At 42.8% G+C, this 13169-nt stretch overlaps 1 protein-coding gene across 1 annotated transcript; it reads right to left on the bottom strand.

The window, feature by feature from the left end:
- Window positions 1–2941: 2941 nt before the first annotated feature.
- LOC138207344 (myocilin-like) lies at window positions 2942–5311 on the bottom strand. Its single transcript, XM_069164505.1, has 3 exons — window positions 4733–5311; window positions 4148–4243; window positions 2942–4051 (listed from the first exon to the last, which is right to left on the bottom strand). The coding sequence occupies exons 1-3, from the start codon at window positions 5196–5198 to the stop codon at window positions 3258–3260; spliced, it is 1356 nt and encodes a 451-aa protein (XP_069020606.1). The 5' UTR covers window positions 5199–5311; the 3' UTR covers window positions 2942–3257.
- Between the last annotated feature and the right edge of the window lie 7858 nt (window positions 5312–13169).

The raw sequence follows: 13169 nt of genomic DNA, 5'->3' as shown, positions 1-13169 counted from the left end.
TGAGCTCTCACAGTACCACACAGTGGGCCCATATTTGTGCGAACACTGTCAGGGTCACGTCAGCTCACACTTACCCAAGTTTCCATCAGCTGCTGTTGAGCCTCTTGACTGTCATTATACTGTAATACATCCCATCTCGTCTTTCAGTGTCGATAAACTGTGCTGCCACCGCCTCCTTTTCAACATACCAATGCAACTTTCAAATCAAACTACATGCAAACATATGAGTGAATGTGTAGTTAATATGTTAAAGAGGCCAGGAGAGCAGATAAGACTTGGTTGTGCTGGTACAAAACCGGAGCACAATAAACTAGTCACAAGAGCTGGAGGTGGTGAATAAAAACAGATGCAGCTAGTTGTCTCCAGGGGGCAGTGCATAATAATAAAATGGTTGCAAGAGACAGCATGGGGCTAGTTGAAGATGTTCCTACAGTATGGGGTGTAGAGTTGGGACCTGGACGATGGATGTGGCTAAAGGCTTCAGGTGCATCTGCATCAGTTCTTAAATCCATCCATCCGTCATAATGTGATTGAGGTGACATGTAGGTGTGTATGTGTGAGTGGTCTTCAATCAGAGTTCCTCATTAATCCAGCAACTAATAAGAAATAGAAGAAACACAAACTCCACAAAGTGTTCAGCTTGCAGTTTACATAGATTTAACAACCTGAGCCTCCTCATTTTCGATGGTAAGCATATACTTGGTCATGTCAGGATCCAATCAGCTCTTGTGAGTGGGTGTCCAGTTTGTCTACTATAGTTCACTCCGTATGAAAGTGATAGATATGTTTGGGATACAATTTCTCTTTCTGGCGGTGTGTCAGTCAGCGTAGACCTCATCCACATTGAGTCTAAGTCTACAGTCTTTAGTAAAGTACAAGAAACTTTTGAAGCGTTCTGACAGTTCTATCAATGTTCTAACTGATCAGAAACAGATATTTATCAAAGGATCTCTAACACCACTACAAACTGTAATAACTCGAAGAAGAATCAACAAGGCAACTAACTTTCAGGAAGGGACGTTTTGCAGCTCCTGAAAAATATATCTCAAGAATATTTTCTGTGCAACAACGGCTAGCTATTTCAGTAGGGCTTACTCGTAGAACATTTAAAAAATTATATCTTAGAAGGCCACCGAGTCATATATATATATATATATATATATATATATATATATATATATATATATATATATATGTGTGGTGATAGAGGTTTTGTGCCTAGTGCATTGTATATTAAATCTAATATTGGTAAGAATTATCAGTCAAAACACAAGTTTAAAACAAATTGGGCAAAGTTCACCATGATAGAGACCTGGACTGTCACCACCTACTGGAGTACATATAGATAGAGGAACATATCTGAGTTTGAAGGGCAATTACACTATTTACAACAGGACTACTATTGTTTTTAAACAGGAAGTACAGTACAGATATTTCAAGTGTATCTTACTTCCACTCACGTGGCCTGCACTAAAACCTCAATCAGTAGTCTTTTACAGAATCCAGACATGCAATCCTACCTCCACAGAAGCCAGGGTCAAGCCTTTCCATTAGCTGTGTCCTGGGAGGCAGCCTCAGAAGAAACAGATTGCAAAGAAGCATTCTGGTTGTTGTAGGATTTACTCCTTTTGAGAAATATAGACCAACACAGCTCTTTATCTCCGGTTTGTATTGTCATAGACCACTAGTTTGAAAGAACCCTGAAACTTTCCACTACGTAGAAGTCCTAATTTTATGACATAATTTTCTGTACAAGTTGTTCGATTCCTATTTAATGTGAATTGTAATGTAAAGTTGGTGATGACATCAATTGTCTAAGCTGACTCGTTTTGTGATCCTGTTTTTAGGTAGTTGGACGCAGTGTCTCACACATATCTGTGTACAGGGTCAAAGGTCAGTGGGATTTAGTACAGAATATAACAGGACATAACCGGCCACCAGTTCTGCAGCTCACACAGTATTTCTTCAATATATTCAGCAGACACTGTGAGATCCACAGATGCTATATGCTACATTTGGTGCCCCGCTTAGACCACATTTGTGAAATCAAAAAAATAGTCTCATCTGTGCTATGAACACCATCACCTAACTATCTGCCCATTCATTATTTGGTTGATGTAGATTCTTGAATGTAGTATCTATAACATCTGTTGGCTTTCTTCTTTTTAGAATTGGCAAAATGTATGAGGCTAAATTAAGAAAGTAAAAGCATCATATAAGATGCAGAGAAACGTTTTTGTTACCTAAATAAAGTTAACTCCAGAATATCTTCGTACTCTATCCGAACTTTTCATTCTCACCTTGTATCATCATTATCTATTATCTATATTTTCACTCACACTACTCCGCTCCTCCGCTCCCTTCACTGGTTACCAGTAGCTGCCCGCATCCGTTTCAAAACATTCGGGTCCAGTCTACATCCAGGACATGGTCCAACCTTACACCCCAGCCCGTTCACTCCGCTCTGCATCTGCCAATCGGCTTGTTGCTCCCTCGCTGCGAGCTAAACACTCAACAAAATCACAACTGTTTGCTGTCCTGGCTCCTAAATGGTGGAATGAGCTCCCCAATGACATCGGGACAGCAGAAACTCTGTACATCTTCCGCCACAAACTAAAAACACACCTCTTCAGACTTTACCTTGAACAGTAGAACTTTAGTAGCGCTTAAAATGGTACTTACTGATAGCACTTTGTAGTTTGGCTTTCTTGAAGAAAATTGTATTTTCTTGATTCCTGTTGTTCTGGGTTTTGTACCCTCATGGTTGAAATGCACTTATTGTAAGTCGCTTTTAATAAAAGCGTCAGCTAAATGAAATGTAATGTAATGTAATTGTCTGGGAGTGTAAAAATAGCTGTTTATTACATGTCAAGTACATGTGTCTAAAAGTATTTTTCTAAATGCAAACCAAATGAAACAAACAAGCCAATGTATGTTATTTTCAAAATTTTTATTGAGAACTTAAATAACAGGAACTTTTATTAACAGGTTCCAAAAATATTCCACCGTTATCATGATCATTATTATATCATAACTAGTGTTTGCAATGGTTACTGGTCATCATCTGCTTTATGAATATTTCTATGTTGTCAGAACACATCTTATTTACAATACTAATAGAAAAAAATAGAGTTTATAATTCAAAAACACATTGATACCAAAGCGTGGCAGTAATCTGAAATGACTCTGTGTCATTTCGTTCACTTCCTCTTGCATCAGCACAGTCCCATAAACAGCAGTACTTCTCTGCGTGCTCTCTAGCTGCTGGCCCGGCCCAGTCTGATGTCATAGGTGACCATGTGGAAGTTGTCCCAGGAGTACAGCTTCCTCTGGGCGTGGTTGTAGTCCATCATGCTGTTGTAGCGGTATTTGTTCTTGAAGGGCACAGAGACAGCTCGTCCCATGCCGGTGGCCGTGTCGAACACATAATTGACGGTGGTGTTGGGCGCCGTGTAGCTCGCCACCGTGTACAAGCGTCCGCACACCATGAAGGCGTTGGCCACTGTGTTCTTCCTGATGTTGGTCTCCCAGCTCCTCTTCACCTCCAGGCTCTTGGGGTCCAGCTGGGAGATCACGATCACGCCCTTGGCTTTGCTCGTGCTGTAGATGGCCCACAGACCCTGTTCGTCCACCGCCAGGTCGATGTCGGTGTAGCCGCCCCAGGAGTAAGGGTGCTGACCGTGGAAGCCGGCGTGAGGCAGGTCAAGGCGCGACGCCACGCTCTCAGAAGCCAGGTTGTAACGGATCAGGGTGCGACTGCGTCTGCGCTGGTAGTAGAGGGAGCCTTGGTACAGAGTGGCCCCGGTGCTCTCGACAGGCTCCGGCAGGACCAGGACCTTCATGGGGAAGCCTTTGGTGAACTGATCCATGTCTTCATATGCGAAGAGCTGACGCACATCTTTACCCACTGCATCGATACGCCACACGGTCTTGTTACCGTAATGAGGGCTCTGAGGCTCGGGATCCTGCAGCCACACTCCATACTTCCCGGTGATACCGTCAGCCTTCCTGTGCAACACGGGATCTCCCACTGACAGCAACTCTCCACAGCCTGGAGAACAGAAGAGGGGTTCAACTTCTTACTTGCTACACATTTAAAAGGCTTTTAAAGGTTGATTTGAGCAACTACATCAGTAACACTTGCTACCTGTGAGGTTGTGATTTCCTTCAGGAATGAGGTGGGATGCTGGGACCTCCGTCACCTCCGCCTTCATCTCCTGATAGGCACCATTCCCAAAATCATCTGGCGGAGACAGAATATTGGAGAAATTTGTGTTCAAAACAACAAACTCGGCAGGAATTTTTGCAGAAATTAACAATTTCTGTAAACACACTCAGTTATCAACAAACTCTCAGCGCCTCATTTGTGTGCCTCTGTGTGCAGCAGGTTCCCGCTGTAGCCCTGAAAATGATCACGCTCACGTAAACAGACGAGCGTGAGTGACAAAGCCATAAAAGAGGTGTCTGTGTTGTAAATTCCTATCCCCTGACTCAACGTAGGACAGCAAACTGCAACCTGACCTGCTGCCTCGGAGGACTTTTCATAGCCTGAGTCAACCACAAAGACATTTATCTCAACAAAACAGAAAAAGCTATCAGAGGCAAATTTTCCAGGAAAGTCTGTTTTCCTATTACTTGTTGAATGCCACATTTTAATTGTCAAAAAAGAAGGTGCTCTTTTGGGATTCTAACTAATTAGAGTTCCGGTTTTCATTTGTGATGATTTACATACCGCTGGCTGGTCTGTTTTTTCGCTGAGCGCCCCCCGAGGTGGGTGTCTGCTGGCAGGGCGTCTGCCTGAGGGTCTCTGCCTCCTGGCTCAGCTCGGCCAGCCTCCTCTGCAGCTCCTCCACCTGCCCATTCAGACGCTCCCTGTCCTGCTGCAGCTGGGTTTTTTCCCCTGTCACATGGGAGTAAGCTTCCTGGAGACCGTCTTCAGTCCGGGTGCCTCCATCCGCCCCTGCTACCAGCCGGCTGACCAACACTTCCAGCAGGGTGAGCCGGGCCAGCACCCCATCTATCTCTGGTTCGATGCTGCTTCCGGGGCAGCTGGACTCCTCTGGACTGGACACGGTGAAGGTGTACTGGCAGCGTCCGGTGGGGTCGTTGGAGTGCCGGAGGGAGGCTTGGTCTTGGGCCTTGGTTGGGTTGGACAGGGTTAACCAGGACAGACAGAGGACAGACGCTTGGAGCCACATTTTGAAGAATCAATGAACCTTCTTCTTTTTGTGGAAGTTTGCAGAGATGTTTACCCTCCTCTTCTCCTATTAAAAAGATAGAGCACGCTTTGCTTCCTACCTGAGTATCCCTGGTCAGTGCAGGTCAGTGTCTGAATCCCAGCAATGCTCTGTGAAGGATATTTATACAGTTCAGTGTCAGGGAGAGGGAGGGGACGAGGAGCGTGGCTGGGGATGAAGTAGCCAGGGGGTGTGGAGTGTTTGTGCAAAAGGTCCACGTGTTTCTTCTTTTTGCTGGCAAACAACAATGTTGAAAATCACACAGCATCAGTGGAAAACTACACTATCAGATGTTCCTGTGAGGAATTCTTTAATTGTGTCTACGGTATGTCTCTGCAGGTTGTTTTGACTGGACAGCATCTCTTTATGTGTCTAGCAGGCTGTCAGGTGCAGTGATGTTTACTTCCTTTACTATTAAACCACTGTGATTAACCGTAAACTCACTTTTATGGCCTGAGTTGTGGGGTGAAATTTGGGTTTAAGCGGGAAGTGTTTAGAGATTAAGCAATTGGGCAACAGCAGCAAGCCAAGCTGGTCCTTCAGAGGACCTCCTGAGGGCATCCTGAGACTCCTTCTGCCTCCACCACAGCTGGGGCAGGATGTCTGGCACAGGAGGCAGTCTGGCTAGGAATGGAGGTGTGGTTGGCTGCTCATTCATCCCTACCAAACCCCATATTTTCTACAAACTCTATGTGCCAATAAAAAATTTCCCCTTGGGGATTAATAAAGTAACTACCTAACCTAACCTAACCTAACCTAACCTAACCAGCAAAGTCTATGAATCTATCGCCTTGCTAGTAGTTATGTGAAGGTGCTTCGGCATGGTGATGCCTGTCTTCCTTTAGTGTGTTGATAATAATTGCGAATTAGCATTAAATAGAAAAATACGACTGAAGCTTGAGAAATTAAAGTATTGGACAATGTTTAAAACGACACATTATAGTGGAAAATATACCTTTTTACATGAGCCCCTCTTGCCTTTAGCAGTGTGGGGCCCACCTGTGTTCCAACTGTCTTCATGTGATACATCTGGGACTTGATCTGGTTCTGTGTTGAACAGAGACAGGAGGTTGTAAATATATCATGACCCGAGGCAAACACAAATGTACCCCGCTGTACATGTGCAAAACACATTATTCTGGTCTCCAAGGGACTAAAGGCCATACGTTTCTGTTATGTACTCGTAGCGGCTCCTTTCCCTAATGTGCTCCGTGAAATGCTTCAAAATATTTCATACAAATAACAAGCAAAGGTCACCCCCGCCTTTAAAAGGAGCTTGAAGTGCACATCTGTGTTTGCTGCCTAGTAAACTTGTCCGTTTTACAGGGCACAGAAAGTCACCAGTATTCCACGATGTTTTGACCACTGAGGTGTGTTTTTCTTATGTAACATACCGACTCAGGCATCCAGTAAAAAGTCAGCGCCAGCTCCTCTGTTGGCCCCGAAGAGAGGAGAGGATGACAAGGAGCACATATCCTCTTCAACAGGCCATCGTTTTGTATGTTGAAGTAGCTCTATAGGATGCATGTTAGTCTACTGAAATGCTCAACATGCACATCTAAGCTAAGAATACACTCTGTAATGACGATGGCTCTAACAGTATTTTAAAGCGGTTCGGTTTTGAAAATACAGTTCCCGAGAATTTTTTTTTTTACGTGTTAACCCCTAAATGTCAATTTTCCCATTTATTTCTCCATAATTAGCTTTATTCCACACTTCCTGGTGGTATGTGTATACATATTTCTACTAATATTTGAAACCATGAGTAAAAACGCAAACCTTAAAGCACATTTTATGTAGATTGTGCACTGTGCATCATCTTACATACGTTTCTTCAAAATAAGGATGATGACGTTAGATGTTTGCTGCCATTTAAAATGAATTTACGTGACTTTAAAATCATTTTTAGCTGCACAGGATGAGTTTGTGGTGACTCTGTACCATTCAGCTGGGTTTAAGCAGGTATATATACATTCAATTTAATCAATTTATATTTATTAAAGAAGTGGTTCCTAACTCTTTCCTGTTTTTGGCTTGGTGCTATTTATATTAAAAGTCCCTACCTGACTTGGACCATGCAGCATTATTGTTTTTAAGGTTAGGGTAAGAGTTTGTGGGTAAGCCAATCACAGGAGGGTGTAGAGCAGTCTCGCCTTCGCCACCCTAGGAAAGGACATATGTAGAACAATTTGGTTTCCGGTTTGAATAAGGCACTGGTCGCCACATTACCCATTGGGCACAACTTGACGCTCACCTGTTCCCATTGGGCCTGTGTTTCCTCTGTCGGCGGCTGGTCAAAGTACCGCTACAGAGTCTCTTCAGTCAAATGTCTTTAGCATACACGTGCCAATTCTGTGAGTGTGATACGTTTTTTATTCGTGAGTAAGTGGTGTCTGACCTACTGAACACGTCTTCTGATTGCTGCATTGATGCTACCATCAAATATTCAATCGGATAATAACAACCTAACTGCCTCTTGTTTCCTGCAAATGCTGCAACTTCCTCTATGAAGTTAAAAGCCCTCCAGTGTTTCACATGCAGTCTGGACATACAGCAGGTTTTGGGCCACCTGTTTAAAATAAGCCTCCAGCCAGCAGTTTCTTAGCTTAGCTTAGCATAAAGACATGATACAAAGGGAAACAGAAAGCCTTTGCCTTTTCAATAGGACTCCTTTGCCTTATAAGAAGTGATGTGGTGCTTAAATTTGAGTGAGGGACACATCTTAAACCATGCACGAGTCTATTAGCTGGAAATCAGTATGACTTTGGCTGCAAGATGGAATTCTTGAGTTTTGAGTCTATGGAAATATGTTTAATCGCTCTCTTGCCGGGAGTGATGGGATGAGAGGATTGATCCTGTCAAGGCTGTCGAAAGTATGAAAATACAACCGCAAGATGTTCAGCTTAGCTTATTTGGACCTCTAAAGCTGACCAAATAACACATATCATCGTTTAATCCATACAAAAGCCAAAATTAGAAATTGACAATTTGCCCTTTTTCATTTTGTTAAAATTTGTTAAACTCTTAAAAAAAAATAACCCAGTTTCTTCTGTTAATAAAAATGACGACTGCATGAATAACAAACAACATATTCAGAGGGAGAAAGTGAAGAAAAAAAGTCGACATAGTTATTTTCAAATACCTTCTGAAAATATCTGCAAAAATTGTTGTCGGCATGGGATTTCCGGTCTTCAATCCTCAAGGGACAGTTTACTGCTGCATTTGTTTGAATATGAATTACGTAATATTATGCAACAGGAAAAAGAGAGGAGAGCTCATGGGGAGTTTTGGCACCACAGAAGGAAAACAAAACAGATGAGAGAAACATTGCGAGTGCTGAATCAGGACAGACTCGGAAAATGAAATGCTCACCGTCAGAGCTGTTTACACTGCAGACTCTGCGGTTTGATTATTGATTTAGACGAGAAGAAAAGGGGGCTTGGTAGCAAATGAAATGATGTGTCAATTATGTCACATGGAGTCAGTAACTGCATCATTTTCCAGCAGGCATATAAGAGTAAATTTGAGTAACACCCTCGCAGAACAATCATCGGGCTCGCCAGACTTGCATTTACAGGTGTGAAGTGTTGCGTAACCTGCGTTTACATGGCAGCCTGTCTGGCTCGTTGATGCACAATGTCATGCAGACATGAAGCAACCAGTGGCGAGAACAGAGTGGAGCGCTCAGCGGTTTAACACCCTCGAGCACAACCTCCACCTCAGCGTATAAGGGGACATTTTAACAATAGGCCTCAGTGCTCTGACTAACAGTGAACCTGAATGTGTGCCTGTGCTGACGTTTATTGGAGCCAGAGAGAGAAGGTGAGACAGTCTGGACACTTTGCACATGTTGTGATGTAAGCTGCCAAAGCTCAAATGTGTCGCGGGTTAAAGACTGCATAGTTCAGTGTCCACACAGACCCAGGAGGGAGGAAAGCATTAAAATTGTCTTACTGTCTGGTATGACTGCGAGGTTATAATCACAACAGATCACACGCCTACGCACATGAAACCTCACAGCAGTGCAGTGGGTGTTGTTTGGTCCTACAGGTGTTAAAACCAGAGGTTCTCATTACTGACAGACAGACTGGCACGACTCCAGACTGTCCTTTGTGAAAATACATCACATATCCAGATCCAACTGATCTGTGAAATGAGTTGTTTCAACACAAATCATGATTCCTAATCCTAACCAAGTAGTTTTGGTGCTGAATTGTAACCAAATAACCGACACATTTAACTGTAACCAAGATCTTTTCTGAACACGTCGATTTTGGCGATTACAATTAGGGTACCTTACTTTTCACACTTCGGGGAAGCAAAATGTAAATTGGACATGGTACCCTCTAGTGGACTGATAGGTGTATTACACACTTTTAGCATGATAACACATTGAATGCATATGTAGAGAAATAAATGTCATCAAAAGTCAAAGTTAAAAAAAACCTGTCTTTTTAAAGCAGTTAGATGTTGGAAGATTCCCAATATAACAAGAACAATGAATATCCACCTGAGAAACCTCACATTCCTGTATCGCCTTGTAATCTGTCCGTAACTAATATCCATCACTCTGTATTTTGTGGTATCATATCATCTAAATACACAGTATAAAGTAACACCGTGTTCCAGTCATGTTATTTTAAAGTACGGGTTTACGGGATTACACCGCTCTAATATGTACATTCAACAGTTTCAGTAAATTCTTCTTTTCCTACCTACATTACCAACTCCCATTCCATCTGTGTGTGTGTGTGTGTGTGTGTGTGTGTGTGTGTGTGTGTGTGTGTGTGTGTGTGTGTGTGTGTGTGTGTGTGTGTGTGTGCAGGGCAGTTACGTGGCTGTTATAGGTGTGTATTATGTAATGGGGCCACTGTTCTTTTCCCTCATTGATGACAGTTTAACAATGGGCTCCTTCGACTGTGGTGCGAGTCAGACTGAGAACGAGCAACTACACCAAAGGCTCTCCAACCTTTTTTCTCCTGAGAGCTACTTTAACAAAATGAAAGTGTCCGAGATCTACTCATGTTTAGTACCATTTATTAACATAGCTGAGCTCCACCCAAACCATTTGAATAAACTTCTTTCATGTGAATAATAACAAATTGATTCGCAACACACATTTAGTATGTCAACAGCTTAAATTCAACAGCATGTGCATGCTTCTTTCTGTGTGCATTTTCATGGGGTGTTATTTTCTATATCTACAATTACACAGATGTTCCATAAAATGCCCACTGCAGTGCATGCAACTTGCATGTGGCCAAAATGATTTGAAAAGTGTCAAATATAGCAATCTAATATCAGATTTAACAGGAAAATCCAGTGTTTCCCCTTCAATTGGGACCTCCTGCCTCTTTCTGAAAGAAACACATCCAGGTCAAAACTGAGCATGTGGCTGGACCCTGTTTGAAACTGGAGGGCTTGTAATTGGAAAAGTCTCAGCGTTCAGCTTACCTGTGATGTAACTCTGATCTCTAACTCACTCAGTGACAGACTCTCGCTTATAGTTCGGACCACGCTGTTACGGTCCAGATGACGATATTGTTTTTGTGTTATTTACCTAATTTATGAGCACCTATTTCTCTCCAGCTCAGTGTGAGAGTCTCTGCTTAGTTTTGAAGGCACATTGCAGGTCGCAGTTTCTGTCCTCTGATCTCTGTGTGTCTCACTCAGCTCAACATCTGCTGCACTCACTCAGGTGAGGGAGAGCGAAGGGAGTTTGTCCACTTGTTAATCAATCACGTTGATAGCATCGTTCTCTCAGACAAGTTAAAAAATGTAGAGATAAAAAAAAAAAGGATCAATCGGCCCCGGCGAAAGAAATCTATGTGTGGGAAACACTGCATATTGTTTGAACCTTCTGCAATTTATTCAGAACTGGGAGTTGCCCGCAAGCTACGGGTTGGAGACCCCTAAAATATGCCATCAAACTACCTTGAAAGAACAGAATTAAGCAAAATGTGAGTCTATTCACATTTTTGTTTCATAAACACTGGAGCTTGAATAGTTTATAATTTTATACAATTCAGACACTGATCTATTTCCATCCTGAATGACGGCGGCGCACATAGTTCTTATCATCTCAGTGGCCTTGAAATCTCATTTGAGAGAGGACAGCTGCGCCAGCGGTACCTGTCGTTTGAGGCTGAACAGCAGCTTGTGTTCTGGTACAGCTCAAACCGGACACACTGAGGTCACTCTGTGAGCTCAGATATGGGAAGCAGACAGCACCGTCCCGTCCACACGCAGCGCTGCAGTGGAGCATGGGTAATGGATGATTCAGGGCCGATGATGGAGTGGTGCACGGAGACCAACATGTTGGTAATGAGTCTCCCTGGCCTCCCTTTGACCTGAAGCCAATAATCTGTTCTCCACCAGCACTCCACCATCTGTCTCCCATTCTAGAATACACACAATGGCAAACAAATACATGTTCGTGCCGATGCACACACACACACACACACACACACACACACACACACACACACACACACACATTCATGTGCTCACAAAGAGCTGTATTTTATTGGAACAGAATTGTGTATTTCTTGTGGATGTTGTTTATCACCCATGGACAGCTGTAATACTGTAGACTCTATATTGTACATGGGGCAAGGTGGACAAAATAATGAAAACACCTGAATTAAAAGGACTTGAAATTAATTTAATCATAATTAGACTCTACATTGAGTCACATTGGATTGAATTTCAGCTTTAGTGGTGGAAGAAGTATTCATCTAGAAAAAATACTGAGGCAGTTAGTTACCGCTACACGCCACAGTGTGTAATACACCGGTCAGTCCACTAGAGGATAATGTGTTATGCCTCTCCATGGAGTGATGAGTACTCATATGTATGAGAGGTTGAAGAAGGCAGTCGTGTGACAAAGTACCACGAGGGATAAAGTCCATGTTGGGTGGAAGTCAGTGTTCAAGTCTGTGAGAAAACAAAAGTCTATGTGGATCTCTTTTAAGTAAGTTACTTTCATAACGTAATGCATTTAAGTTACATATGTAACATTGTTTGCGAAAAAATGTCTTATTTTTACCCAAAGTATGTCATTTTGGTGCCAAAAACCTGACCAAATTGCAACCATGCCATATTTTACCCAAACCATACTTTCTATAATACTCTATTTTTTTTATTAGATGTGATTTACTTTGAACATATTATGCCCATGGACCCCTGGTGGTGCAGCATGTGAGAGACATTCCTTTCTCTATGATGTGTCTGGACTGTCTGCTATCAAATGATTCTGCTCTGGATGATTTTCTGACAACAAGGCTATAGATTTGTCCTCTGCACCAAATGCAAGTGACTGCTTGTAATTCTGATATAGTAGGCCTATGCACTGTGTGGCTGTGGTGCCCCTTTAAAGATTTAACCCCCTAACAACATCTCATTAGCAGCTCTGACTCAATAAATAATTCATGTGATGACCCCTGTCCAGTTTTAAGGCCCCTGAATCATCCAGGGCCTAATTTCCATGCTGCCCGTGCTTGCAGGTGGACAGCTCAGTGTTTGAGTGACTGCCAGTCCCTGGTCTAAAAACAGGCCCACCTATATTTTTAAGCCTTCAATACTGACGTGAAGACCAGCTCTCCTGTTGCCCCAGATACCTCAGGAAACAGAATCTTTGGCAGAAGATAAAAGGAAGAGGTGTTGGATTGATGTCTCTGGATACCCCTGCCCACATGTGTCCTTTCTCTTTCGGGTACAGTGACAGATGTAGTGACTACTACATAGTACCACAGCGGTCCACTCACACAGTTTCTATGTTAGTATATCAACTCCCTAGACTGCCGTTTACTGAAAACCCTGGAAACATAAAGACCCTGGAAACATAAAGACCTCCAGACCCTCCAATTTGCATTGTTAATTATTTGTTTTCCCATTACAGTGACCTTATTGTACCTTCAGGTGTTTTCCCCC

Source organism: Embiotoca jacksoni, unplaced genomic scaffold (genome assembly GCF_022577435.1).
Source record: "Embiotoca jacksoni isolate LCO1_2020_lvr unplaced genomic scaffold, fEmbJac1.0.p SCAF_31, whole genome shotgun sequence".
Lineage (NCBI taxonomy): Eukaryota > Metazoa > Chordata > Actinopteri > Embiotocidae > Embiotoca > Embiotoca jacksoni.
The sequence above is the reverse complement of the archived record's forward strand: the minus strand, read 5'-3'. Positions and strand labels throughout refer to the sequence as shown.

Bases quoted from the DNA above. Each gene is read 5' to 3' on its own strand.
- LOC138207344 (XM_069164505.1), bottom strand. From the start codon at position 5,198: ATGTGGCTCCAAGCGTCTGTCCTCTGTCTGTCCTGGTTAACCCTGTCC. The intron at 4,244-4,732 runs GTATGTAAATCA...TGTCTCCGCCAG, and splicing joins AAAAAACAGACCAGCCAGCG to ATGATTTTGGGAATGGTGCC. The intron at 4,052-4,147 runs GTAGCAAGTGTT...TCTGTTCTCCAG, and splicing joins AGGAAATCACAACCTCACAG to GCTGTGGAGAGTTGCTGTCA.